At 52.2% G+C, this 27,628-nt stretch overlaps 1 protein-coding gene and 1 pseudogene across 1 annotated transcript; both read right to left on the reverse strand.

Annotated features, from left to right (window-relative positions):
* Positions 1-3,063: 3,063 nt before the first annotated feature.
* Positions 3,064-3,629, reverse strand: LOC114898023 (annotated as a pseudogene).
* Positions 3,630-6,704: 3,075 nt separating this feature from the next.
* On the reverse strand, positions 6,705-24,655 carry NUAK2 (NUAK family kinase 2). The gene is made up of 7 exons (XM_029229423.1): positions 24,318-24,655; positions 15,470-15,590; positions 12,699-12,850; positions 12,279-12,344; positions 10,247-10,366; positions 9,559-9,691; positions 6,705-8,869 (listed from the first exon to the last, which is right to left on the reverse strand). The coding sequence occupies exons 1-7, from the start codon at positions 24,561-24,563 to the stop codon at positions 7,806-7,808; spliced, it is 1,902 nt and encodes a 633-aa protein (XP_029085256.1). The 5' UTR covers positions 24,564-24,655; the 3' UTR covers positions 6,705-7,805.
* Between the last annotated feature and the right edge of the window lie 2,973 nt (positions 24,656-27,628).

Consider the following 27,628-nt stretch of genomic DNA (forward strand, 5'->3'; position numbering starts at 1 on the left):
AGCTTGTCTCTGGGGCAACAAATACATGTGTGGGATGTCCTCCAGAGCTGTACTGGGGAAGCGCGTCCTGAACACGGCCACCTGGTGCGTCCTGGCTGAGAGGCTGGTACTCCACGAAGACCATTCATGGCCACAGCGTTCCCTGCCCAGCTCTTGTGCTGCCCGAGTAACCGTCCCACTGAATCTCGGCTTCCCCTCGTGTGAAATGGCCAACAGACAGCGAACGTGCTCATCGGCAAACCCGAGTGTCTGGTGGGTTTCACAGCAGTTCTATTTTTCATTATAAATCAACAAATTGGCATTCTGGCTGTGTCTGTTCATCTCCTGGAGGTTTGTGAGTCTGCCCCCTAGTCTCCTGGGCCTGTTGCAAGCAAGGTTTCTAGAGCAGCCACGTGAGGCCCAGACCCTGAATTGTGAAAGGATCTCAAGGGAGACCTGGCCACTGTGTGAGGTTCTGAGGAGGAGACAGCCAGCTCTCCCCAGGTGCCACCTGGCCAATGGCTTTTCCATTCACAGAGAACTGAGCACTGGGCTGGGAGGCAGAGCAAGCCAGGGGTCCCTTAATAGAGGGGGGCTCCATGCCAGCGGCTGGTCTGCTACCAACCAGGGGCCCACCTGCTTGATGGGCACAGCCAAAGATCAGGAAGACACCGCAGGCCAGGCTGGAGGGTGATTCAGAATCCAGCCAGGGAACTTTAAAAGGTCACAGCACCCTTTCCCCGGGGTCTGGGTGAGGCATGTGGTCAGCCCTGCTGGGATAGCTGAGAGCCTGTGCTGTCCAGAGCCCGGGTCAGCACCGCCTGGAGCTGCATTCTTCTAGGAGGGGAAAGCAGTGAGGAGTAGGGAGGGGGTGGTGTTGGCTGGGCCCTCGTTTCCGCCCGGAAATGGGATTTTGGCCTCTTGGGCTGGGAAAATCCTGGCCGGCACTGTCTGTTTATCAGGGAAGCTGAGTCAGTCTCCTATCTCCTAAAAAACTGCTGTTTCTAGAATTTCATTGGTCAGTACCTCTCCCAACGCCTTCCTTTTCTCTGGGGAATTCCTTTGGGGGCGGGGGACAGTGGGGAGAAATTGGCTCTTTCCTAGAGACTGAGACCTGAAATCAGAGTTTTTGCCCATTTATGGACTTAAAGCCCCCCTCCCCAACCCTAGGATGACTCATTCTCCCAACTTGACCTAAATGCCCCCAGAGGGGAAAAGGTGAAATTGAGAAGGTGGGATTAGCTGGGGGAGAGGACTGGTGCCTGGAGTGAGGAGGGAAGAGCCTGAAAAGCATGGGGAATTCTTCCGAGAAACAATCAGTGATGGGAGCATTTTAGAGCCGAAAGGAGGCAGAATAAGAGTGAGAGAGGGAGAAAGAGAAAGAGGTTTGTATCCCAGAGAGAAGCTGTGTGCCCAGTGGCATAAAATTCCTCTAAAGGCAGCAGCTCTGTAGAGGCAAGTTAAGGCTCTCACCTGGAGTCAGTTCTCAAACTTTGGTGTCATCAGAACCAATCAACAGGCCTGTTAAAAATGCAGATTCCCAGGCCCCTGTGGACTGCGCTCAAGCTCCCCAGTGATCTGAAGCAGGAAGCTCTGAAACACAGGAAGAGAACTGGGAATCCGGGAGCCCGCTTCTCCTCTGGGGCCTGGGTTGTACAAGGCAACTCCCATCCCCTCTGCCAGTGTCAGAGGCAGAGCCCTGGCCCAAGGGTGACATTTCCCATGTTCTTATAAAACCTGTAAAAGCCTTAGAAGATGCACAGCCGTAAAGTTTCAGAGCGGGAGGGTCTTGAGAAATCTTTTAGTACAGCCCTCTCGTACAGGAAGACTCGGTTCTACAACGGACCGTTCCCCCCCCCCCCAACCCGCCCCCCAGCCTTCTCCCAAGGATGGGAGAAGCCCCGTTGTGTTCCTCAGGACGAGAAAGCCAGTTGCAATCAGGCAGAACTGCCTCCCCAGCTCAGCAACACCCACCTCCCCCGCTGTCGAGGCTGTCAAGCTTTCACAAACAACTGATCAGCTATACAAATAACTGCTTTCCCATTCAATAAAATCCTAGAACCTTTAGAACTCAGGAACTTCAGAGATCAACTAAGGTGATTTTCCACCCAGAGCAGAAATTCTTTCCTAGCAACAACTCCTAAATCTCTATCTCCAACTCACATCTCTTTCCCAAATTCCAGACTCCTTATACCTCTTATCGCCGCTGGAGGTCGAAGTGCTCCCTAGCTTCCCCCACCCCCCTCCACCTGCCACCTTTCCCACTCTCGAACAGTGGACGCAACATCCCTCAAGTCCTTCAAGCCACCCCCACCCCCTGGCTATTCTCAACAAGCAGCCAGAGGAATTAACAAAAAAAATCCTTAGTCAGATTACGCCATTCCTTTTGCTCAAAACCTCCCACTGGCTCCCCATTTCACTCAGAAAAAAACCATAACCTGTATAATGGCTCACAAGGCCCTAGGTGCTCTACTGCTCGACCCCTGCTACCTATCTTGACCCTCTCTCTGCTACTTTCTCCTTCACTCACTCTGTTCCAGCCTCAATGGCTTTTTTTGTTTTAAAGTGCCATACAAAGGCAATTTTAATTTGCTAAAACAAACAAACAAAAAACCCAAAGAGAACGAACTTTTTCTTACTGCTACATCTACCATCTTAAAAAAGCGATACCCAGAATTTAAATAACCTATTTTCAGGTGTTACTTAAACAAAAGCATTTGAGTAAGTATTCTTGTAAGAAAAACCAGTGGCAAACAAAACCAGAGCCCAGACGCATAATTCTGGCTATGAATTTTAAATTAGGTTTTATTTTTCTGTCCTGAAAATTCTGTGTACTAAAACTTCATAGTATAATAGAAACAGACACATAAATCCATTGAGCCTCTGCATAAACGAACATTTTCAGACTTTACTCCTGATGCATTCTTCAAATTACCTGCAAAAAAACTAACTGCTTATAAAGAAAGCTTTAGGCTATGCTGATGATTTAAAAACAAGCACACAACCAACATAAAAACAAAGAATCTTCCTCTTTTTCAGGAGAAACGTCTTATGTGAAGTTATCCTCTCAAAACATGTTTGTTGTCAATTCTGGGTAAACCAGGATGGCCACTTCCGTTCTCTCTCAATGATCCTCTTATCCTGATCTTGCTCGGAGGGTGTCTCCCCCAAGTACAGCACCATGATCTCCACGGTAGGAGCCTTGAAAGGGGCTCCCTCTTGCTTCCCTATCTGTCGTCTGATTTCCGCTGTCTCTTTACACACCTTCTCATAGCAATAGCCACAGAGGACGTGTTTCTGTTTCAGGTGACCGCATTCAGGACAAACGTCTATATTGTTCTTAACTTTAATAAGCTTATGAGGGTTTCTTCTCCTACACCTGTTAACTTCAATGCTGCGTCTGTCTTTGGGAGATGCCATCCAAAAGATGCTCTCCAAAAAACTGAAATCTCCTTCCTTCCATTGGTATCATTTGCTGGTTCTGTAAATATAGCTGGACCTTGGACCGCTAATGCTGGTCCCCATTGAGGACTGGGAAAGCCTGGCCGGCTCTGCCGAAGTTTCCGCTGCAGTTGCTCCCAACAGTTCCGGAGGAGTCCCTGGGCTGCGGGCCACGGCGGAACCATTAGCATAGGCATGGCAGGTGCCATGTTGCTCGCCCGAAAACCTCAATGGCTGTTTTAGAACTAGCCTGACCTGCTCCCACTTAAGGCATTTCTATTGTCTGTTCCCTCCACCTGGAACACTGTTCCCCCAAATATCTATGTGGTTAGCACCTCCCTCCTTCAGGTCTTTGCACGAATGCCACCGTCTCGATGAGCCCTTCTCTGATCACCCCGATATAAAACGTTATTCCCTGTCCCCTTCCCATTCTCCTCATATGCTTATTACCTGTTAATATACTATATAATTCACCTATTTATTATATCTATTGCGTTGTCTATCTTCCTCCACTAGAATGGAAACCCCGTAAGGGTAGAGATTTTTGTCCGTTTTGTATACGAATGTATCCCCCCAACCCCAGTCTCCTCTTAAAAATGCCCAGGCTCCTCAGCTCGCCCTTTGTCCTGGCTTCATCACAGTCCAGACATGCTCTGGCTGTCAGTGAGTCTCTGGATTCTGGCTTGCAGAGCTGAGCAGAAGCTCTAGTGGGATGTGGGCGCTGTGCCATGCAGGGGACTGTTGCATTTCCATTTCCCCTTCCCACCGGCCCATCAGAAGGTCCAAGGCAGCCTGACTGGGATGGGGTCTGGGGAGAAGGGAAGGGCTCCTCCTGACAAGCCTGCTGTGGGGGTCTCCCCGCTCTGCGCAGAGGAGCCTCGGTACTACCCAGTGAGGGGGTTTCCACTCAGGGACAGCCTGGATGGACTTGCCCCAGGAAAGGGCTGAGGCTAAGGTGAGAATTCTGACCAAGACTTTCTTGCCTTGGTTTCTGAAGGCCCTTTCCTGTCTACCAAAGTTGCCCCAGGTGGTTGTCTGGGTTATTCACATTCCAGAAGCACTGATGTGGCACTAAATATTCCTAGGGCTTCAGCCTTCCCCCCTGGGGCCCAGAGTCACCTCTTTGAGCCTGCTTTCTGGAATGTTTTTGGTATGAAACATCCTGGCAAGTGAGGGGAAGCATCCTGGCAAGCGAGGGGAAGGAAGCTCCGTGCAAATGGAATCCCCGAGCCTGGGTCTCTAGGGGCTGGAGTAATAGACATTCTCTTCCCACCCAGAGTCTCTTTCCCCAGCGGGCTTCCGCCACATCCATCCCCTCTCCTGCCCACCCCTCCCAGCCCCTGGCTTGGAAGAGGTTAAGCAAACAGACCTCAAAGAGGACAAAGATCTCAGGACCAGGTACCTTTGCGTCCCCTCCTCTTCCTAGAAATCCGCCCCGCCAGCAGTGTTAGTAGGATGGGCTGCAGGGGCTTGGCGTCCCTTCTCTCCTCCTGTCCTGTCTCCCCACTCTAGCTTCTCCGTGTTCTCACTCACCCTTTATTTCCCAGCTCCCTTTTGGGGTTTTGGAGGTAAGGGGAAGGCATCTGGGGCAGAAGGAATTGCCGTTCTCCTTGTGCCTGGACAAGAGTGTGGCATGTAATAGTGTCTCAATGAGTATTTGTAGTTCCATTCACTGATATTCTCCCAACTCTCCAAACCCAATCTAGTTTAAATGAGCCCCCCCCCCACCCCCGTCACCCACTCCGCTAAGATTTGGCATCCCTCAGACCTGGATTTGAGTTGAGTTTTCCCACCTGCTAACTAGGCAAGTTACTTTATGTTTTTGAGTCTCAGTTTCTTCCTCTGTGACCCGAGAATGATAAAAATTGTGCCGAACTAACAAGGCTTTCCTGGGCATTACATAACATATCAAGTGTTTGATACATAAGCACTTAAAAAATGGTAGCCCTCCTAAGTTGCAATTCTTCCCTCTCATCATCCCAACTCCCCTTCAACATTCTCTGAACTAAAAATTTTTCTGTTGAATTTTACTTATTTTTATGCATGCTGGCTTGCTGTTCAGTCTGCAACCTCTCTGAGGTTAGGATCTTATGCGCTGCACCAGGAACAGAGCAATTACCTCTATCTTCCACGGAGCTTAGCACACAATAGGGCTTGATTCCTGAGTCAATGAATAAATGAACACAGTTAACTCCACATCTGAACTCTATGCTTCTTGGGTAAAGACCCTCCCTTATATTTTTCCTGTGTCTACCCACAGTCTAGCCCAGAGCTCCAGCACTCAGTTGGACCTGCCTTGTTTTCAAGTGGTGGAGCCTCGGGGCTGGAAGAGCTTTGAAAAGTCTCCATGAAAAGGCTGGAAGTGGGAACCCCATCACCAGGAGACGTGGAGCCTTTTCAAAATTATCAGACTGAAATACCCCATTTGTAGCCTAAACGGTTTCTTGTTTACTCTCCCATCCTGATCCCATAGTTGCCTGGCCTCCCCACTTCTTCCCCAGACTCAGCAACTTTGCCAGCTCCCCAGATGCAGGGAGGGGGAGGGCAGTGCAGATGCTCCAAACCGGCAGGCACCGAAGGCCGGTAGGAGGGCAGGTGTACGGGGAGCAGACTGTTTGGGGGCCTGCGAACACCAGAGCCGGGTGAGGTAAGGGGGAGGGAGCCTGCTTGAAGCTGGAGCCAGCCGGCTGCCTGCCTGCTCTTTGTCCTTATCCTCTCTTTCATCCCAGCCCTCAGAGCCTGGGAGTTTCTCAATGGAGCGGGAGTCCGGGGAATGCTCTGCAGGGGGTGGAGAGGGACGGCCAACGAGGGGGGCATTCCAAGCATTCTTTACTTCCTCTAAGAGTCAGGCGGTTGGGGGGCGGAGTGGGGAGCAGCTGCCTGCACTGGAGGGAAAGGGATTTCTTTGGAGGGAGAGAATAAAGGCGGTGGAGGTGCCTACAAGCAGCAGGGGACGGAGCTAGATGGGGGAGGGATGGGAGAGGAGGGGGAAGGGCTGTATAATCTGCCAAACCCAGTTCTTTAGTGCTAAAGGCAGGAGGAGCAAATTGGGACCCTTAGCCCAGGGCACCCTCCCCGCTGGGTGTTTACAAGGGCAGAACCGCTGATGGAGGTGTAACAGGGAGTCCTTTGGAGCTAAGAGCTCGGTTTTTGGTGTGTGTTCTGTTTTTATGAAGCAGGTTCTCTTTTTTCCATCTGTGAGAGCCCAAGGGAGTGTGTGTTAAGAGAAAACTCGAAGACCTGTGCCCCCACTTCCCCAAAGAGAACCACAGAAGCTATTTTCCAATCATCGTTCTGGTTTTTAATGGGGTGGCTCTTTCTAGCCACCACAGAAGGGAAGAGGGACCATCAGGTAGATAGAATCAGGGCGTGGAGTGAGGGAGCCAGAGACCCCTTCCAGATACAGCGATGGGACATGTAGATTTATAAAAGGCCCCTGGCTTCCCCTTGATCAGTAGGGAATCATTGCAAAAATATCTCCCTGTACACAAAACTTAGATGTCATAGTGCATTTCCCCAGAACATAGTATTCACATTATTGAAAACAGTAAGATTCACTATTTTAAAAATGCAGAGCTGAAAACATAAAAATAAATAAGAACATTCTAGGCCCTGAAAGCCCAGAGAAACAGACACATCCGTTCTCAGTAGCAGGAGCAGCTTGGAGGCTAGAGAAGTTCAGAGTCTTTGAGGTCCAAGGTGGGGTCCAGGGGAATCCGGGCCCCTTGAGATGATGTCCAATAGCAGCCCGAGCCTTTTCAAGTCTTTTAGATTCATAGCAGCGACTCCAGGAGGCTTGGGCCAGGTTTGGAGGATGCGAAAGGGGAGAGAACCTTTGAGGAAACAGAGGCTGTGTTCTCTTGCTGCTCAGATAAATAAGGAAGGGCACACTCTAGAAGACCATTCCCAGGACACCCCAGGCACATTAGGGGGGTGCCACACTCCAGTTTGAGTGGTTGGTGGAGATGGGAATGTGTATGTGAACTTAAAGAGTTTCCATCCCCACCTTGGCAGGACGGCACCCTGCACAAAACTTACTCTTTATAGGAGCTGGGCGCTGGGAGCGCTCTTTCCAGCTCTCTGCGGCCCTACTATGTGTACAAGAAACAGGCAACCTGGACTCAGCCTTGGGCCTTCCTCTCTACTTCTCTACTCATTTCCCTTCTACTACCTTCTTGGTTCCATGTGGCTGAAGACATTGAACCCTCAGTACACTTCACTTGCCCACTTCCCACATCCAGCCCTCCCCAGGGCTCAATGGCAAACCACCCCAGCCTTCTGGGCTGGGATGCTGGTCCTGGGAGGCAGGGAAGAAGGCAGTTTCCCCTCAGCGTGCAGCCAGCTGCATCTTAGAGCCAGCCGGGATGGGGCAACGCCCCCCACCTTCAGCTGAGCTTTGAGCAGACCCCCAGTGCCTGTTGGTGGGCCTCTGTCACCTCCTGGCAGTCCATCAGGGAAAAGCAGCTGTCCCCCAGGGGGTCCTGGCGCCAGCACCTCAGGGCCCTGCTTCCAGGGCCCTCTGAGGGGGGCTCCTCAAGCCCCACGAGGCTGTGCACAGACACGCAGCCCCGCAGTGGGGGCTCAGGGAGCCGTTCGGGCAAGTGCAGCTGGTCAAAGGACTCAGAGGACAGGATGCTATCCTCACTCACTGCCCCCGTGGGGCGGCCGGCCCGGGCTGGGGGGTGAGGCGGGGCCAGCTCATCCAAGGAGCCAAAAGCGGTGTGGGCTGTGAGCTCCAGGCCTGCGTGGGAGAACTTGCTGTTGTGTCTGAGGATGCCCTTGCGATGCAGCAGCGGCCCTGAGGTCTGGGGGGGCGTGTGCCCCATGGCATCCCCACTTACAAACACGTCCCCTGCATCCAAGAGCTCCCCAGACTCACTGGGTTCAGGAGAGGAGTAGTAGCCGGATTCCCGCTGGCGAGACTTCTTGAGGATGCCCTTCTTGGGGAGCGGGGGGGCAGCCTGTCCTGGGCTCACAGGGACGGGGCCAAGCTCAGGGCCCTCCCTTGCCCCTTCCGAGGAGGTCGATGCCTTCTTCTTGAGAATGCTTTTCGGCAGCTTGAGGTTGCCCTTGCCAGGGCGAGGGGAGGCGTCAGCAGCTGGGTCCCCCTGGAGAGTCTGGGCCATGTCATTCTCTCTGCGGGACTTCTTGAGCGAATGCTGGCGCTCCAGGCCAGGGGCGAGACTCCCGCCTCCAGGAGCATGCTGCTTGAAGAAGCTGCAGACCTTGGCCCCGTTCTCCAGGAGGGGGCGGGAGGACCGCCGGAGCCAGTCAGCCACGGAGGCCCGGCCAGAGTCGCTGCCGGTGCGCCTTCCCTCGTGCACAGCTTCCTGCTCCCCGACACGGGTGGCATAGCCCCAGTTTACCCACCAGTGACTGGCCACATCCTCCAGGGTGGCCCGGCGGGTAGGGTTCACCATTAATAGCCACCGGATCAGACCACAGGCATCTAAAAGAAGAAGGAGAAGGGTTTCAGATCCATAGCCATGAGCATGGGCACCCACAGTCCCCCTCACTGGCTTACCCCCCCCCCCATTTGTGCTAAGACACTGCTCACTCCTGTGTCAGATATGCCACTCCCACCTAGGGCTCCATACACGCTGCAGCCCGGGCCGGCCCCCCAGTCTCCAGCTTCCCTGGATTGACTGTCGGATTTCCTCTTCCATCCCACCACCCCTCAGGACCACAGCCATGTTTATGTGTTAGTGTGTATCCTCCTTTGCTCCACTGACACGCAACCCTCTGAGGGTAGGGACTGTTCAAGAGTAAACCAAGGTCCTCACACCTTTCTTCTTGCCTTACACATCGTACGTGAAAGGACAAAAAGATTTCTAAGGACAAGGACAAAAGCAGTAGGAAATGAGACAATTGTAGCAAACAGGATCTAAGCTAGACCTTAGGAAGCACTTTCCAAATATGATAAAGCTTGCCCATAAAGGAAGGAAGGAGCTATCTCTTCCTTCCTCAGAGGTCACAGACATAGGAGGCAAAGAGATGACAGCAGGAGCTGAGGTGGAAGGTACACTCCATCTACAGTGGGCTGCCCTCTTCACTTTACTGTCACTGTTTAATTGCTGCCTAAGGAATGAGCAAAGGACACCCAGCACCTAGATGAGAACAGCTACACCTCTCACTCACCAGAGGGTTTAGGCGGCTGCCGGTAGGCCCCACTGCTGATCTGTTTCACCAGCGTCTTATGGTCCTGCCCATCAAAGGGCATGGAGCCATGCACCAGGATGTACAGAAGAACACCGAGGGACCAGCTGTCCACCTGAGGGAGAGAGAGGATCAGCCAGGACCTCCTCATGCCACAGGCTAGAGGGCTTCCAGCCTCACCTTCATTCAGTACCATGGGGAAAAGGGAGCCCATGTTGGAGAACCCAGAGCCCAGTGTATCTGAGGACCACCTCCTTCTAGTACCCAGGGGCAGAGAGGGTGACGCTGCAGAAGGGACTGAGGTTCACGGAGAGCTGCTGTCATTTGCCTCCCCTTGGGAGGAGCAGCCACAAACACAAGATCAGTGACGAGGTCATCCCTTCTGGGCCAGGAGTGGTGGTTGTGACAGATACCATCCCTCCAGGGAGGCTGGCTGGGGGCTGGGAAAGGAAATGGGAATGTGGAAGGTGAGGGGCACAGAACCAGACTGCGGGTCAGAAGACTTCAGCTCTTGTTCCAGTTTTGCCACTCCCGCTAGAGACCTGGCCACACACTACTTTGGTGGGGAAGTGAGTTTTGTGATCTGAGAAAGGGAATAACTAGAAAAGTAGCGCATCCCTCTCTCAGGATCTAAGCTGAGGCAGGCTGGCGGAGGAGTCCAGACACTTACCTCTGGGCCCGTGTAGGGCTTCCCGTTGACGATTTCAGGCGAGGCATAGAGGGGGCTCCCACAGAATGTCTGCAGGAACTTGCCTTGGTGGTAGAGGTTGGAGAGGCCAAAGTCAGCGATCTGCAGAATTGGGTCAAACACAGGCAGGGGTCACACCAAGGCCTGTGTTGTTCTATAGCTCCTGGTCTGCCCCCCGCCAGACCCCGGGGAAACCCAGGCCCTAGCAGCAGGAAAGGGTGCCCATGACCCCTACCCCATACCGGGCACCACCAACACAGCTCAGACCCTGGAAGAAAGAGCCCTTTGGAGGTTGTGTCAATGAGGAAAGTGTAGGTAGAGGTGTCGGGGAGCTCCAGGGTCCTCACTGTTCCCCAGGCCCCTTTGCTCACGCTGTACTCTACTCCAGGGATGCTCTCTCTGCCTACACACATCCTCCTGACCCAGCAAGCCCACCTCCTCCAGGAAGCCTTCCATTGCCCTGAGATCTCCTCCTCCCATGAAGCCCTACAATTTGCAGTGGCTCACAGTAGCCCCTGCTTGTCAGTTCCGTCTCCTCATACTGCCACATCAATATGCTTCCCATGTTGACCTCCCGCCCCCACCCCTCCTGCAACTCCTAGCACAGCTGTGACCCATGGGTGGGACTAATGGCCACTTATTGACTGAAGGAAGGGTCTACCAGTTGGAGGGGGACAGACAATGTCTCATGCCAATGCCATGAACCTCAGAAGCAAGCTACCCCATGACTTGGGCTTGGGCTGCCCTTCCCAGCAAAGAATGCATCTCTCTGCCCACACCCGGGCAGGAACGTGGTGGCGGGACCGGGGTCAGCCCAGTATAGCTGAGAAGCAGTACTGAAGGAAGAACAAAGATTACGGTCGTGGTTATAGCCCAGTAGAAGGGATCTTCTTACAGGACTTCCTGAGCCCTCTGATATTGAGGGTTTGAGGGGCCCCAAGCCCATCTTCTCATTCCTCAGAAAGACCCTTCCGCCAGCTATCCTCAGGCAAAGGCTGAGGCCAATGCCCTTTTGCTCCCAACCTCTTCATCCCCAGCAGAGGGTCACGTGTGCCCAGGGTGGGGAGAAGCTGTTTATGAACTCTGGCTCCCTCACCTGTGGGTTTTATTGGCCTCCTATCAAGCAGTTACCAGTTGAAGCCTATAACGAGGCAGGTGATTGGGGCAGATGGGACAGTTCGTGCCTGCCTGGGTTGTGTGCATTTATTGGCTCTGGCTTCCCCCTCCCTGGTCAGCATCAAAGAGAGCCCCACCTACTCCGGGAACTGGTAAGGAAAATGAACTCAGTGCCAGGGCGCCTCGGGGCACAGGTCAGGGGCCACTGGGGAAAGGACTATGCTCTGGGTTCGGGAAGATTCTGAGGAGGGTCCGACTGCAGAGTCAGAGCCCTTCCAGGTATCTGCAGGGGCCAGCCCTTGCCGTCTCCCCTTCCAGCCCCAAGACCCGAGTTTATCACATCGACCTGAACTTCTCAGGCCTAAATTTAACTACTGAGACACGGGAATTGAGCAGCTGCAGAAAGCAGGAAGCTGGCTCTGGAGTGCCTGCTGTGGTGAAAGGTGCTAAAGGGCTGCCTAACTGCGGCAGATTGAAGTGTGCATGCGCGCGTGCACGTGCGTGCACGCAGGTGGGGAGAACTCAGGCCATGGCCTCTCCGTGCCAGTCCCAAGGCTGTGAGCAGAAGCCAACCTTAGATCTAGACTCCTTCAGCCTTGTGACGTCAAGAGCACTGGTCAGGGAGTCAGAAGACTCTGGTTCTAGCTGAGGCTCAGCCACCTGCTAGCCATGGGACCTTATGCAAATCACTGCTTATCGTAAGGCCTCAGCTTTCAATCCATAGAATGAGGTACTGAAACGGATGATGGCTAAGGTCCTTATCGTACCCATATAAGAGTCTGAGCTTTGCTCAACTCCTTCTGGAACCCCCTAGGGGCTTAGAGATGCTTGGCAAGGGACAGTGCAGACAGGCTGGGGAGGGGTAGGGAAGCAGCTTTAGACAAGAAGTGAGGCTCACCTTGATATTTCCATTGGCATCTAAGAGGATGTTCTCCAGCTTGAGATCCCGGTGGACAACCTTGTTCTGAAAGAGGGAGGGAGGAGGGTCAGGGGAAGGCCACCAGGGAGGGAAGGACATGAGGACCTGGTCTGGACAGTGAGGGAAACACAAAGGGGGCCGCGTCGGGGTGAGCACAGGTAGGCTGGGAGGCCCATCTTTACTGGTACATACTACAACAAATCATGGTCCTTCCAAGCCCAGCCAAGAGACTTGAAGCCAGAGACACCAACATTCCCTAGGCTGAGTCCAGAATTGAGTCTTGCCTCTTTCGATCTCCCTGTGTGATCCTGGACCAGTCATGGAATCTCTCTGGTGAAACCAGCCCCCGAGCCCCAGGAACCACCCCCTCAGCACAGGGCTGAGGCAGGTGCCGCTCACCTGGTGGCAGTAGTGCACGGCGGAGACAATCTGCCGGAAGAAATGCCGGGCTTCGCGCTCGCTGAGCCGCTGCCGTTCACTGACGTAGTCGTATAGGTCACCCCGGCTGGCGTACTCCATGACGATCACGATCTTGCTGCTGTTCTCAAACACTGGGGCAGAGCAAGGCAGGAATGTCAGGCCCCTCCAGAGTGCACTGCTCCCCGCTAGGGAACACGGATCACTCCCAGGCCCCCAAACCAGACAGGACCTCCCACCAGAGACATCTGCTAATGAGGCAGGACAGTGCCCTTTGATGCTCCCAACACCTTCCAGTAGCAACGGATTAAGGCCAAGGGAACGGGCTCACCCTCCCTTTCCTTGGAAGTTCAGGCTTCCGAGGATTCTTAACACTACCCTGCAAATTCTGAGACATCACTGGATGAGAATGAAAAACCAGGCTCTCTGGTTCAGTACTTTTTTGCCTCGTGACCTTGGGCAAATCTCTTCTAGATACATCAGTAAGAACGTAGGTTTGGGATTTGAATCCTGGCCCCATCATTTACTAGCTGGGTGACCACGGCAACTTATTCAATCAGTGTGCCTCAGTTTCCTCATTTGAAGAGGGATAATGATAGCAACGTCACAGAGCTGGGGCGAGGAATAGATAAAAGTTAGTCACAGCTCTCAGGCTGGCGGGGCAAGCTGGTGTGGGCTCTGACATACAAGTAAGCACTCAATAGACTGTACCTACTGTTATATTTATTATCAGCATCCTCATGCATAAACTTGAAAAATAATGCCCATAATAATGCCTGACTTGAGGATCAGAAGAGGAATAAAAGTATGAAAGTGCTTTGTAAACTGTAAAGTACCATGGAGAGCTGAGATATTGATCACCCTTAACATCTTTGACTTCCCGTCCAGAATATCCAGGCTGGGGCTTTGTACATAGAAACGATCAATAAATATTTGGTAATTAATTGACTGGCTGGGCTCCTGGCAGCCAGCCTACTCCAGCTGGCTCATCTCCATGTGAGGAAGGGGCCTTATTGCCACTTCAGGCCTTGTCTGGCCTCCTGGAAAAGTAGGGAATGGCTGGTTCACCAAACTGGCCCTTCAGCAGGCTGTGTGTCAAAACATGTGTCTGTGATATTGCATCTTTGCGTCAAACGAGTCCTATGAGTTTGGCTTGCTCAGCCAGCCCCAGGGAGATTACTGTCTAGCCTGTGAGAAGGAGCTAAGAGAGGAGGCTTCTCCCAAGAAGAGTCCCAGCTCCCAGGCAGTTGGATACATGGTCAGGAGGACTGTGCTTTTTCCTAGGGGAGCACAGTGGCCCAGAATGCTGGGGGGTGCCTAGCTGAGGCTCCACCCCTGTGGTTCTCCACATCTCTGCAGGATGTGTGCAAACTTTGTGCCGTAAAATTGGGGGTCAGGAGCCAGCCAGGGCACATTCTGGAGAGCAGCTACGTTAGAAGTCAGTTCCCAGGACTGCAGCCTTCCCCCCCCCCAGTCCATATCTCTTGAAGTCTGTGGATGGGGATGGATCTGGGGGAGGTCTACCAGATACACAGTAACTATGACACCCCAACATTTGCTGAATCTGAAGGTGCAGTAAGTAGCAGCTATATCCTAAGCTTCAGAGCTCAGTTCCCAGACCTATAGCTGTAGATAATGGGTGCGGGGAAGAATTCACACACACACAGCCCAGTCACCAAGCTCAGCCTGGCCTAACCAATGCTCTGTCATCTGCCCACTCCCCCCTGGGGGAGATAAACAGAGAAACAAGTAGCCTTCCAGCCACCTGCTAGGGCTCATGGGAAAGGCTCAGGCTTAGGGCTCAGGCCCTAAGTCTTCCTCTAAACAGAACTTAAGAGAGGAGACCTCTCTTTCTTCCTATCAGGAATATTCAGACTGAGGGCAAAGCCACAGGCTCCCTTTCCTCCTTCCTGCTGTTCCTGCCATTCCTCGCTTCCTGTCTAACTGATATTATGTAAAGGCTGGAAGCAGACAGGTGTGTGTGGGAGGCTGCTCCCCCTCTTTCCCTCATCACCCTCTCTTGCTCACTTTGTTGTCTGGGTCACAGGGAACAGGGCAGCTGGAGAGGAAAGCCAGCGCCGATGTCAGAGCAAGAGGAGGCTTCAAGAGACGAGGAGAAGTAGAAGCCAGCCCCATGGCGGGAATGATTCAGAGGACAGGAGGTCTGGCTCCTGTATATGAAGAAAAACAGCACCCACACACCTGAGACGCGTGCAGGTCCCCGTATGTTTCAGCCTCCCCCAGATTGCTAAGGATCTCATTGGTCTGGGGAGACAGTGTTCCAGTACGGAAAACCTAAGAACAAAAATGCCTACAATCTGTGGAGTTCCTCCCATGAGCGGAGCACTTGGTGACATTTAATTTGAATTTTTTTTTTTGGCAGTGCCACAGGGCATGCGGGATCTTAGTTCCCTGACCAGGGATCAAACCCGTGCCCTCTGAGGTGGAAGCACAGGGTCCTAACCACTGGATCGCCAGGGAATTCCCTGGTGACATTTAATTTGATCTTTGCAACAACCCTGTGATGTAGGTGGGATTATCCCATTTTACAAATGAGGAACTGAGGCCCAGAGACTAAATTAAATTAGTTGCCCAAAGTCATATAGCTGGGTTTCAAATCCAGCTTTTGCCCAAGCCTAAAGCCTGTGTCTTGTTTACCTCTGTGTCATCTGTTCCAACTGGACACACACACACACACACACACACACACACACACACACACACACACAGCTTCAAATGCTCCGCCTCTGTACCTTCGTGGATGGCAATGACGTGGGGGTGGTTGAGTGATGACATGATCTCAATCTCTCGCCGAATGTGCATCAGATCTTGCTCGTCTTTGATTTTGTCTTTCTGGATCAACTTGATGGCCACCTGGGAGCAGAGAATGCAGGAGAGTGAGGAGAAAGGTCTGGCAGGTAAAGGCGTCCCTGAGGACACTCTGGGAGCCCTGACCCTGGTGATCTGCCTACAGCTGCTACAAAGGCCACAGCGTGCACCCAGAGAAGCCTCTCCATCCTTCACTGGGGCGGGCGGCAGAGAGGCTGGAGGGAACCTTTTATGTTACATATGCTTTACCACACACACACAAAAATCACCCAAAAAAGGTATGAAAAAAATGCTAGTCTCTTTGGTCTAGGTAAGTAATGTCTCTCCCCCAGCAACAAACAAACAACTAGACAGTTAAACAGAGACCTCTGGGCTTTGCTATCTTGTCTGTAAAGGTGAAAATGCCATTTAAGGATTAAACTCTCTGGCTGGTACATGTGGTGGGTTCAGGAAGGGTGGAGGGAGGCAGGAGGAAGTGGAGAATGAACTGCCAAGAAGCAGCTTAAGCAAAGCTCTTAGAGACTGAGGCATCTTGCCCCCTTCTCCGTTCTACCGCACTGAGCAGAGATGGTGACAGAGTACCAACAGCGCACGCAGCGTGTGGGGAAGACACCGCGTGGTGAGTCAGGGGACCTGGGCCCTCCAGGCTCTGTTGCTGTGCTCATGGGCAAGGCCCAGGCTGGACTAAGATGTCTGGGGTGCTTTCCTGCTTTGACTCTGTGAAATGACCATATAAATGCCCCGGGGCCCTCGGAGGCTACAATGCTGGCATCAGGTGCCGGGCGGGTATGGGGTGGGGTGTCACAGGGCTGGTCAGTTCCTGACAAGTCCTGTCCAAGGACACAAATGGTAAATATAAGACTTCCCCTTCACAGGAGCCGGGCAAGTTATGAGAAATCCCGAGGCACAGGGTGAGGAAAACAGCTCTTCGTTCATTTCCCAGGAGGGTTCGCCTCCCCTCAAGGTTCAAAAGGAGGTGGAAAAAAGGGAACCCAGAGCCCAAGGGGCGGGGCCTCTAATCCCCCTTTCACAGGGCTCTGGAGGCAGACAAAGGCTTCCGGCTCCGCTGCGGACCGCGGGCCTCGGGCCTATGTCCCCCTCAGACAAGAATGCGGAACAGCCGTAATCCTGTAAGAGGAGCAGCTCACAATGCCCTGGGCCTGGTCACCCCGGCAACAGGCCAGGGATGGCGTGCCCTCCGCCCCGCTCCTCCCCTGGAGCTGCATCCATGAAAGAGGGGAGGCCCGGCTCTCTCGCCCTTCCAGAGCAGGGCAGGGAGGACAATGGCAGCAGGAGGGACGGTCACCATGGAGTCTCCTGCCCAAGCCCCTAGAGGGGCCCACGCTGCAGCTGCAGGGGCCGGGCTGCACCTCAGGCGCTCTCTTCACGCCCCCCACCCCTTCTGCTCCAAACCACCCCAATGAGCTAAGCAGAAAAATCCCTGGCTTAGAATTGCCCAGGGGGTGGGGATGGGGGGAAGGGGCTTAAATCCTCCTCCAACCAGCCTGGAGCTTGGTTCCTGAACACCTCTCCATACCCTTTTTCTCTCCCTGAAGGGGTGATTTTATGGACTAGTTCTTTTCTCTCTGAATTGTTTGTTTTAAAAATCAGACAATACAGTGAAGCTTCAAGACAACTCTTGTTGCTCCTAATTCCAACCCACTAGAGCCATTAAAGTCTCTCCTACATAGAAACTCCAGAGCTGCAACTGTCTTGATATATCACATAATGTTCTAATAATTTTTCAGTTATGAATTATCACTGCAGAAAAGAATTATGGTCTTATAACTGCAAAAAATGAACTCTAGGTACAAATGAAAGAGAGTTGTCACTTGTACATGAGGACACACCAATCCAGTGGCAACTCAACATGTTTGCCAAGACTTTAAAGGTTATGATGATTATAAATATGAACATAAATGCCTGCACTGAAACGTAATTGCATTACTTGGTGGTGGGGCTCAGGACAGGCTACCCCAGACTGTCACTTTGGCATGTGGATGATTTTGAGCTGAAGACAATGAAGGCTCAGCAGACTCAAGGAGAGCTTTTTATCCCTCCCTTAACTGCATTAAAGAATTTAGATAGGAGGCTTGTACCAGAGAGAGCGCTATTAGCAGAGATAACTTTTTTCATCAGGAAGACTTATCTGCATGGCCCAGCAAACATTTATCTACCAAGCATTCGCTCTTCCCATCGTTCTGTGAATTGCCTTCCTCCCCTTTCAAATGCCAGACCCCTACCCCCTTCTCCTTAGCTCAGGATGGCAGGTAAGCCTCAGTTGCCTGACTGTTGGGGAGCCACATATTTGGGGGGGGTTCCTGTACATGTGAAATTAAATTTGTTTTTCTCCTGTTAAAAAAAAACAACAGACAGTAGATAAAATGCCATGAGCTCTTCAGATAAAGGCCCATAAAACTGAATTAACAGATAGCAAAAAAAAAAAAAAATCACATGTAAATCACATACCTAGATAATGAAACAAATATCCGAGAGCTTAAGATACACACATATGCAAAAACTAGGCATATCTTGGATGTACAATTGTACACACACAAACATATACAATGAGATAAATCATCGTGGGCTAGGGAGCAGAGCTCTAAAGAAGACAAGGCCTAAAAGAAATGAGGTTTCAAAAAAATAAAGGGCTCTGAGGGGTGCTAGAAGGAGTCCCTGCATGGGTAGAGGGTGTACAAGTTGAATCCTGAGATCTATTTCTTTCAACTCTGGAAGTCTACTGTTTAGAATCAGAATTGTTGATCCTTAGTGGACAGTTGTCCTCCTGCAAGTTCATGCTCTGGCCTCAGGGGGTGAGGTCAAGGACCACCCCTGTGCCCCCCCCCCCCGCATTGTCTATATTAGGTCTTAAGAGACCACAGCTTGGCTGGCACTTCCCAGGAAAGAAACAACTTAGGTCATCATGCCTCCACCAGTCCCCAAGCAGGTGACAGACAAGAAGAGCCATGTATCACTGCCACGGTGGGGCTGGGCCACTGTTCCCCCACCTATCCTAGTCCCACTGGACACACCTCAACTGTTTACTGGTGAACACAAATCACAAATAAATATTTATTGGTTAAGTCATTGGGCTGATCCCTGACTGATGGACCAGTGCCCAGATAAGACTTTCTGCCCTTTATCCAAGGCATGGGTGGAGAGTCAGCCACGCTTATGAGAACTCATTTTGAGGGACCTTTGTTCTCATCTGCAATATAGTTGAGCAACCATTCAAATACAGTGACTAGAGGAAAGGAAGAGAAAAACAATCGCTGAATGGATCGCCCAGAGGTAGGAAGGCCACCTCCCTGGGGACAATCCTGGGTCGTCCCGTATAATTATTAACAGTGCCCCTTTTACTCCGCAAAGTATTCGAGTTGAGATGTTATATTATACGGCCACCCTACTCAGAGGGGGCGGGAAACAGAGGCACAACAATGACAATATAAATGTGAACACCAGATCGGTGGAGGGGTGTCAAGAGCCCAGGTATCTAGTCTTTATTTGCCCCTTTGGAGCTACATAACTCGAGACAAGTCACTTAAATGATCCTGTTAACTGGCCTGGCTAGTTTTAATGTCCTCATCTGAAAACTAAAAGGACATTTATCCTCCAAACATTTGCTGAATGCCTACTACGTGCCTGGCACTATGGTAGGTGCCTGGCGCTATGGTAGGTGTTGGGGATTCAGACAAAAATTGGATAGCCCCTGCGGCCCTTGGTCCAGTCTAATGTGATGAACATGACGGTTGAGATCCCTGGCTGCCCAGGGGCTCCAGGAGCACTGGAGAGCTTCCTTCGCCTGGAGGAGCAGGGCAAATCACCCCTGGGGGAAAACTCTGTTTTAGATCTTGAAGGAAGAGTGGGGTTTGCCAAGCCGAGGTGGGCAGGCCTTTGAGGGGGGCAGTGCAACAAGGGCATTCCAGGCAGAGAGAAAGGTTTGAGCACAGGCCAGAAAGAAAGGAAAGGAACTATACACGAATTTGCACATTAGGATCTCTAAGCTCCCTTCCAAACTCTAGCATTCTCTGCTGAGCTTCTTCAGAAATGGGTCACGTGCTACTACGCCAGGAAGGTGCTAACCAAGGATTGTTACGATAGGTTTATTCAGAGGCCCCATGCTATATCTATGTTTACCTGCCTGAGCAAAATTCCTACTGATACCGGCCCAGTGATTTTCTTGCCCCTGTGGCCCTGCATGCTGGAAAGGCAGCAGAGCTAACTCCTTATCCCATTTTGTAAATGGCAAACACAAAAGTCCAGAAAGGTGACTCTTCCGAGGTTCCTCAACATATCAAGGCTGTCAGGACCCAAGATGGAGGGGTGTTGCCTGGAGAAGCCACCACCTCAGAAGACAAAAGTTCCTTGCAGATGCTCTGCCCTGCCTCCAGCTCCCTGCCTCCTACCCCTGGAGAAGGGAATGCCCCACACCCTGCCATGGGCCAGGCTGTGCAGTACCACCAGCCACCCTCATCCCACTTACAGATATACAAAGACGTTGGAAAGATGGGCGCTGGGGCTCAATTGGTTAAACACTGCCTTCTCTCCTCCCAGTCCCCACAGGAACTCAGATCAAGAATAATCTGGGGCTTCCCTGGTGGCGCAGTGGTTGAGAGTCCACCTGCCGATGCAGGGGACATGGGTTCGTGTCCTGGTCCAGGAAGATCCCACATGCCGCGGAGCGGCTGGGCCCGTGAGCCATGGCCGCTGAGCCTGCGTGTCCGGAGCCTTGCTCCACAACGGGAGAGGCCACAACAGTGAGAGGCCCGCGTACGGCAAAAAAAAAAAAAAAAGAATAATCTGGATTCAGGAGAGGATGGCAGAAAGGTCTTAGAAAAAGAAGATCTAGAGGTACTGGTTTCAGGTGCCGGGAGAGAGGGTACAAGCTGGGCATCTCTGGTCATAGCTATCACCCAGAGTTGGAGCCAAGATCCTTGACTCCTTTTTGGCCTTTCACGGAGCAGCTGCCTCTGGGAGGTGGGGCAAGGAGCTGGAGGATGACCCATTTAGATAATGCAGGAGAGGTTGGGCTGGGCTGGCCAGGGCTGGCAGAGTGGGGATGGCTCACCATCCCACCCAGCCTGCCAGAGAACCAGGCTGGGAGCAGGAATGGGCTCTGAGGGGAGGCTGAGCTGCTTCCCCTAAACCCCATGCTGTGCCCACCCTTTCTTTGCCCACTCTGCCAGGCTGCCGGGCAAGGTGCTTCCCCGCCCAGCCCTCTTGTGTGGTTTGGCCAGAGCCCAAGGACAAGAGTCACCTGCAGCTGGAGTCTCCCTCCCTGCTGCTGAGCAGGCAGATGCAGGAGGAGCTGCGAGGGCAGCACCACACAGAAGAGGCCTCTGGCAGCTGGCCAGGCGGGAGCCCTTCTCTGGATCAGGGGCTAAAGGAGAGGCTGGGACTTTGAACGATGTAGAGACCAAAGGGCTTAGGGAAGCTGAGCACGAGCCATTCTCTTGCTCAGGGCAGGACAGACCCAGGGTGGGGTGGACTCTCCCTCCCCCAAGAGAGGGAGGGTAGGACCTCAACAAAGCCAGCCTTGCTGGGATAGTAACACTGTGTGTGTCAGCTACTGTGCTGAGCACTTTACATATATTATCTTATTTAATCCTATGAGGACCCCACGAGGTAGGAATTATTATAATCCCCACTTTACAGATGAGGAAACTGAGATACACAGAGGTCACACAGCTGGTAAGAAGTAGAGCCAGGATTTTGAATGCTTGCACTCTGATGCTGAGCTGAGCAGTCTTCCTGACAAAGTAAAATGTAGTGTAGCTCACCTACTCGGGATCTCTTGACACTGTCAGTATGTATGGGGGTGGGGGCTGTTCCCAGTGACTCCTCCCACCCTCAGCGCGCCTGGAGCTCTGGGAAAGGCAGTCGGAGCTAGCTGTTGGAATGACAAAGCACACTGAGGCAAGCCTGGGCTCAGCCCAAAGCCAACTCCCAGTCCAAGACTCAGTATTGGTCATCTAGCACCTGGGGTGGTCAAGTCAGGAGCCTATGTTGCAGGCATGCCCCTAACCAGCCACAGGACATGTCACCTTCCCTCTCTGGGCTTCAGTGTCCCCATCTGTCAATGAAGGAATCAGACCATCTCAGTCATTTTCAAACATTTTGAAATCCCATGCAACAATCCAATATATGAGACAGAAGCACCCCTGCCCCAGATCACTGTCCCCTTGGACTCCCCTGTGCTCCTCATGGAGTAAAAATTCCATGCAGATCAACCTAAAGGCTTTGGGGGACGCCACCGTTCCAGGGACCCTAGCAGGTGTTTTTCTTTTTAGGGGAGGGGTGGTCAGGAGAGCTGTGAGAGTCAAAGGAGGAAATGCCATGTGGCTACCAGGAGTGTAGTCAGAGCTAGAAGATCCAGAGCAAATATTGGTTTTTCCTTTAGTGCCCTCCTGGAGGAGCCATTAGTCCTGCTCCCCTGCCCCTCCCTCCGGACAATCCCATCTGGCCCCTGAGAAGCCTATCCAGGCAGGGTGGGAATGCGAAATGTGGAGAGAAATTGAGATGGAAGTCACCCAGCGGGCTTTCCTCTGAACCCTCAGTTCACTTTGAGGGGAGGTTGTGGGCTGCTCCCACACCCCTCTCCCCCACTGAAGATCCTGAGGCACCAGGTTGGTCTCTCTTCAGGGAGAAGAGTGAAGAGACAGGAATGGGGGTGCGGTGGGGGGAGGATTCCTCTCCAGAATTTTGAGAAACCATTAGCAGCGCGTAGAGCTGCTCTCCAAGGAGGAGGGAGACCCTGAGCAAGAAGTACAGGGTGGTCTATGGATTAGGGAGCTTTAGGGCAGGTCCCACTCCTCCTGATATGGGCTCCCTGTATACAAGAGACATGAAGCCAGGGAGCACCTTCTGAATTCTCTCTGTTCTGATGTAATAAGAGCTGGAATCCCTGCCTACAGCCACTGAGGTTTGAAAACTGAAATCTGGTTTATCTCATTCCAGAATCAATGATCTTTCCTTTTCTCTCTTTCACACACACACACACACACGGAGACACACATGCGGTGACCCAGGTCAAGAGCTTAATGGGATTTCTGAACTTCAATCTCAGTTTCCAGGCCACCCCAGTGCCCCCAATCCAGTCTGCCCCCCAAAAGAGGCACGAGCCACAAGCAGCTATATTCCAGCTGAGCCCCTGACAAAGCCTGGGCCCAGCTGTCTCCAGCCTGGAGCCTCACCGGGCCCTCACACTTTATAGAAAGAGAAAGAAAAGGAAAGCCAGGAAGTACATGATTGCCCAATAGCTGTAACCTGGTAGCAGGCAACTGGGGACCGTGCCAGGTGTTAGCAGGAAAAACATACTCGGTCCTATTGATGAGGCCATAATCCATTCCCTTTCCCCAGCATCCACTCTCCTTCACCAATGGAATGACTTCTTGAATTTCAAACCAGCTACTGGCTGCAAAAGCAAACAGTCTGGGGAGGTAACTGCTACCATACCTGATAGGGCAGACCATGGCCACCCACACAGGCACACACACATACATGCACATCTCATAAACAGCACCCAACTGGATTTGGCAAAACAATCCCTAAACCACCTGCCCTAAAAGGCCTGTCAAAATACAGTGTATTTAGGGCCTTCCCTGGCGGTCCAGTGATTAAGGTTCTGCGATTCCACTGCAGGGGGCACAGGTCTGATCTGCGTCCTGATCCCACATGCCAAGCCTGCAGGGCGCAGCCGTCCCCCCAAATACAGGTTATTTGGCCCCATCCTACACCTTCAGAATAAAATCCTCTTGGTGTGGAACTAGAGAAGAAGTAGTTTAAACAAGCACCCAGGTGATTCCTATGCCCATTAAACTCAAGTTTGGGGACCATTGTTAACTTTTGGCAAAACTGCTATCCCTTCGGGGCCAGCCTTTTCAAATATAAATACCAGTTCTCATGGCGGGTTCTATTGTCAGCAACAATTTAAATTCATATTTGTATCTCATTCAATCCTCATAGCAGCTGTGAGGGAGGCTCTGTTTTCTTCATTTTTGCAGAAGGGGAAACAGAGTACAGAGATAAAGTAAATTACACAAGGTCCCACAGATTACTACTACTATACACACACACCCATCCCAAATTAACAGGACACATACCTGAAAAGGCCCCAAACCCAAAGGTATCTCGGGGCACAGTGGATCTTTCACCAGAGCCTAGTTTCACATTTACCAGAATTAAAAACCCATCATAATGAAACTCTGACTCAATCTTAGACCTGGAAAGGACCTAAATGTCAAACCCACCCGCGCCCCCCGGGAGGGGGTGATATCTCCACAGTATGCTGGGCTGCCAGACTATTAGAACTGAATTGAGGAACTGGACACTTCATTCACTTTTTCATTCAGCTACACACGTTTACTAATCCCTTGCTAAGATCAGGTGCCTTCTACTTCCTCTCCCCATCCCACTCTATTGGATAGTCTTGTTACAAGCAAAATTCCACTTAAGTCTCATCGTCTTTAGGAAGCCTTCTCATCCCTGGACACCTTTCGTCCTCTGTGCACCCCGCCTCACTTATTTGGCAATCATCACTTGCTGACCGCAGTTGGTGGGGTTCTCAGGTCCACGACCACTGTCCCTACAGCCATGGACAATTTCTACACTACCAGCACCCCATACACATACGCAACCTCAGCGCGGTAAAGACTGAATGCGGGCAAGTCCACCAAGCAAGGCGCTAGCTCCCGGCCCACCCTCCATCACCCGCCGCCTGCGGCTAACTCCCGAGCCTGACCGGCTGGCGCCGCGAGAGGGAGCCGCACTCACCAGGCGCCCAGAGCTCTCCCGCGCCTTCTTCACCTTCCCGTAGGTCCCCTTGCCCAGGGTCTCCAGGAACTCGTAGCGGTGTCGCAGGTTGTGCTTGTGGTGGTGCCGCTTCACTGCCTGCTTCTTCATTAGGGGCTTGGGCGACTTGAGGAGCCCGTCGGCCAAAGGCCGAACGAGCTCCGCGGCCAGGGCAGCGGTGGCCGAGGGAGCCGGGCCGAGGCGCCGGGGGAAAGCCAAGGACTCCATGGCGAGCAGGTGAGCGAGGGCGGAGGAGGAATCGGCTCCGCAGAGAGAGCTAGAGCCCGGGTCGCCTGCCCACTCGCGGCGCGAGAATCCACTGCCGTACCAAAGCGCGCGACCGGGCGCCGAATTCCAAGTTGTTATAAACGCCCTGAACTAGAGGCTCTGGCCACACCCCCCGGCACCCATTGGCCTGATCGCCGGCTGCGCGTGACCAGGACCGCCAGCATTGGCTTGCCGGGTCCCTGGCTCCGCCTCCTCCAAGAGCGGCTGGGAAAGGTGTCAATGGAGCCCCGCCCACCTGGGCCCCCGAGGGTCAGGCAAGGGGAATACCTTACGCCGGGGTCGGCTACGCGGGGCGGGGCGGAGATGTTGGTGGGGTGTTGAGGGGGGTTGGGTGAGTGGCGGCGGGGGTTGATACCACTGGGGTCCAGAAATTTTCCGGGTCTCTGGAACAGCTCTTGCCCCTGAGAGGCTCTTGGTCCTTGTTAGAGGCCCTGTTGTCTTTCCATTGTGCTGTTCTCATTTAGCAAGGGGCAACCTGACAGTACTAGAGGTCCCCAAAGTATTTCCCCATCCTGAGTAATTTGCTTCCCTCAAATCAAAATCTGTAAAGGCACTTGACCACTTCTTTAAGACTGCAAGGAGGAAGGAGGGATGGAATGGGATGGAGGCAGACTCTCAAGTTGGAGGGCTAGGGGAGAGCTGTTTCAGGGTTCTGAATTCAACTGTCTTCAGTTGGATCAACCTTAATTGTATCCCAGAAATGCAGTTCTGGAAAGTTCTTACTGCTTCAGCAAATAATGCTTCTAAATTTGAGTGGGTCCCTCAAGATGTGGTGGAATTTACAAAGCATTGGGAGGAGGTGGAGAGAAACAAAGGGAAACACTCATTCATTAAAAAATGTATTACACTCCTACTATAGAACTTGTGTCCCTAAACCTGTAAATAGCTGCCCACTCAAGTTTTCCTTTCTGTGATTTTGGAGCCAGGTAGGGCATGACCTATGGCTTCATTTTTAAGGCCTGGAGCAGAATCCCCGGGTCCAGAATCCCCATACTGAGTGTCATTTAGAGTGAAATGAGAATATCCATTTCTCTCCTGCTTCATCTAGATGTGGAGTGTAATGGGGAGAAAGGAACATTTCCCCTTGAGTCTTCATGGTAGCTCAATCCTGTGCCCAAGGCCACACAACTGGTGAGAAGCTGGCAGAGCTGGGATTCAGAGGCCTCAGGAGGATGGTGCCTCCAGCTGTGTATTCAGGACATGCTGAAGATCAAGAAGGATGTGATCCCCAGTGACTGAAATTTATATTTAGTGTCTGCCCACTTTCCCACTTCCACTGATCCTTTCTATTTTGAGTTAGGGGTGGAGAATGGGGCCGTTGGCTTCCTTTATAGCTGGAGAGGATCCACTTATGCAGGAAACAAACACTGCTTCCCCAAATCTGGAGGATCACAGGAGGTGGTAGCCAGTTTGGCATTCTTCTCTCTGCCGGCCTCCCCTGGGTTATCTGTGAAAATAGAATGAGGCCCAGGTGAAAGTCCCCCCCCCCCCCGACTTCCTTTCCCCAATGAGATCTGCATCCATTCCTGGGGCCCAGGTAGCTGGGGCCATCTAGATAGATTAGGGCTCTCAAGAGGAAGCATGGGTAATATAAGATCAAGCACAGGGCTGAGTGTTAGGAGCCCTGAGTTCTAGTTCTGACTGACACCAATCATGTCTGTGGCCTTTTACCCCATCACTTAGTCATTCTACAAATACTGGTGCCCACTAGGTGCTGGCCTATGGATATGATGGTGCCAGGGTGGACATGGTCTCTGAGAGTTCTCAGTCTAGTGAGAAATAAGCAAATCCTAGACAGAGGAAGATGTGTACGCAATGGGGGAAGAACAGAATGCCCTTGGGGTATATAACAGGAGGGAGCCCCTAGCGCAGAGAGGAGGAGGTTGGTCTGGGGCAGTTTCCTGCAGACAGAGCCTTTTAAGCTGAGACCTGAAGGATGTGAGACAGTTAGCCAGATGAATCAATATTTTATCATAAGTAAGATGAAAGAATCATACAGATGAGCCTAAAATTCCCTTTCAAGCTTAATCAAGACTTCTATGAAATCTAGATTAGTCTAGACCTAATCTAGATTCCAGGTATCCCTAACACTTAGCCCACTGCTAGGCACAAAAAAGGCACTCAGTAGATGCTTATGAACTAAAGGAATGCATGTACAGTGGAATTCAAAGGCTAAAGTGATTTCCCTCTGTTCCCAGCTAAACTGACTATTGCAGGGGTGGGGGGGTGGGGATTTGGGGTAGATCTCCCGTACCTCTTGGACCTTCCCCGCCCTCACTTCAGATTCCTTTGATCAGAATGTGAATCCCCATTTAGGGGGCAAGCCATGATAGCCAAAGTCTGCAGAGAAAAGAGATCTCAGTTCCAGTCAAGATGCAGCCTGCTGGCCTCTAAGGAACTACAAGAGAGGGCTTTAGTGATGAATGGGCCTGGCTGCTGTCTGCCTACAGCAGACAGGCCAGGGAGGCAGACAAACAGACACAGAGCCGGAACAGCATACAACTCGGAAATGATCTTAACTGCTAAAACTCAATGCTCAGATTCCTTAAAGGGAGGCCTGGTCTGTCTCAGAGTGAGAATGCCTGACAGAGAATCTGATTACGTCAGGGGACTTGGCTGCCGGCAGGTATTGGGGAATTCCTGGGTCATGTGCTCGGATGTGCCCAGGAATCTGGGCTGAGCTGAGCCATCTCAATCCTGCCTGCCCCACCAGCCAGTTGCGGGGTGTTGGGGGGAAGCCTACTATTGGTGATCACTGTGTGAGGGGCTCTGGGATTAACCACTTATTGAGCCTACTAGGTGCCTCACTGGGGAGACAGTTAGGAACAAATATCTGTGCCAATTCTTGCACACTTCACAATCTGTGTGTGTCCAGACCAGCAGAAGAGGATGTTAATGTGGCTCAGAGTAAGGACTGCTGTGATGTGTGAAGTGCAGGGTGCTCGTGGGAGGGCAGGTGAGGGATACCAAGGCCACGCTTTGGGGTATTTCTACTGAAAAAGAAA

Source organism: Monodon monoceros, unplaced genomic scaffold, assembly GCF_005190385.1.
Source record: "Monodon monoceros isolate NGI ecotype Baffin Bay Population unplaced genomic scaffold, NGI_Narwhal_1 Super_Scaffold_18, whole genome shotgun sequence".
Taxonomy (NCBI): Eukaryota; Metazoa; Chordata; class Mammalia; order Artiodactyla; family Monodontidae; genus Monodon; species Monodon monoceros.

Excerpts from the sequence above, each read along its gene's own strand:
- NUAK2 (XM_029229423.1), bottom strand. The coding sequence starts at position 24,563 with ATGGAGTCCTTGGCTTTCCCCCGGCGCCTCGGCCCGGCTCCCTCGGCC. Across the intron at positions 12,851-15,469 it reads CGTCATTGCCATCCACGAAG|TGTTTGAGAACAGCAGCAAG; the intron begins GTACAGAGGCGG and ends GCTCTGCCCCAG. Across the intron at positions 9,692-10,246 it reads AGCCCTACACGGGCCCAGAG|GTGGACAGCTGGTCCCTCGG; the intron begins GTAAGTGTCTGG and ends TCTCTCCCTCAG.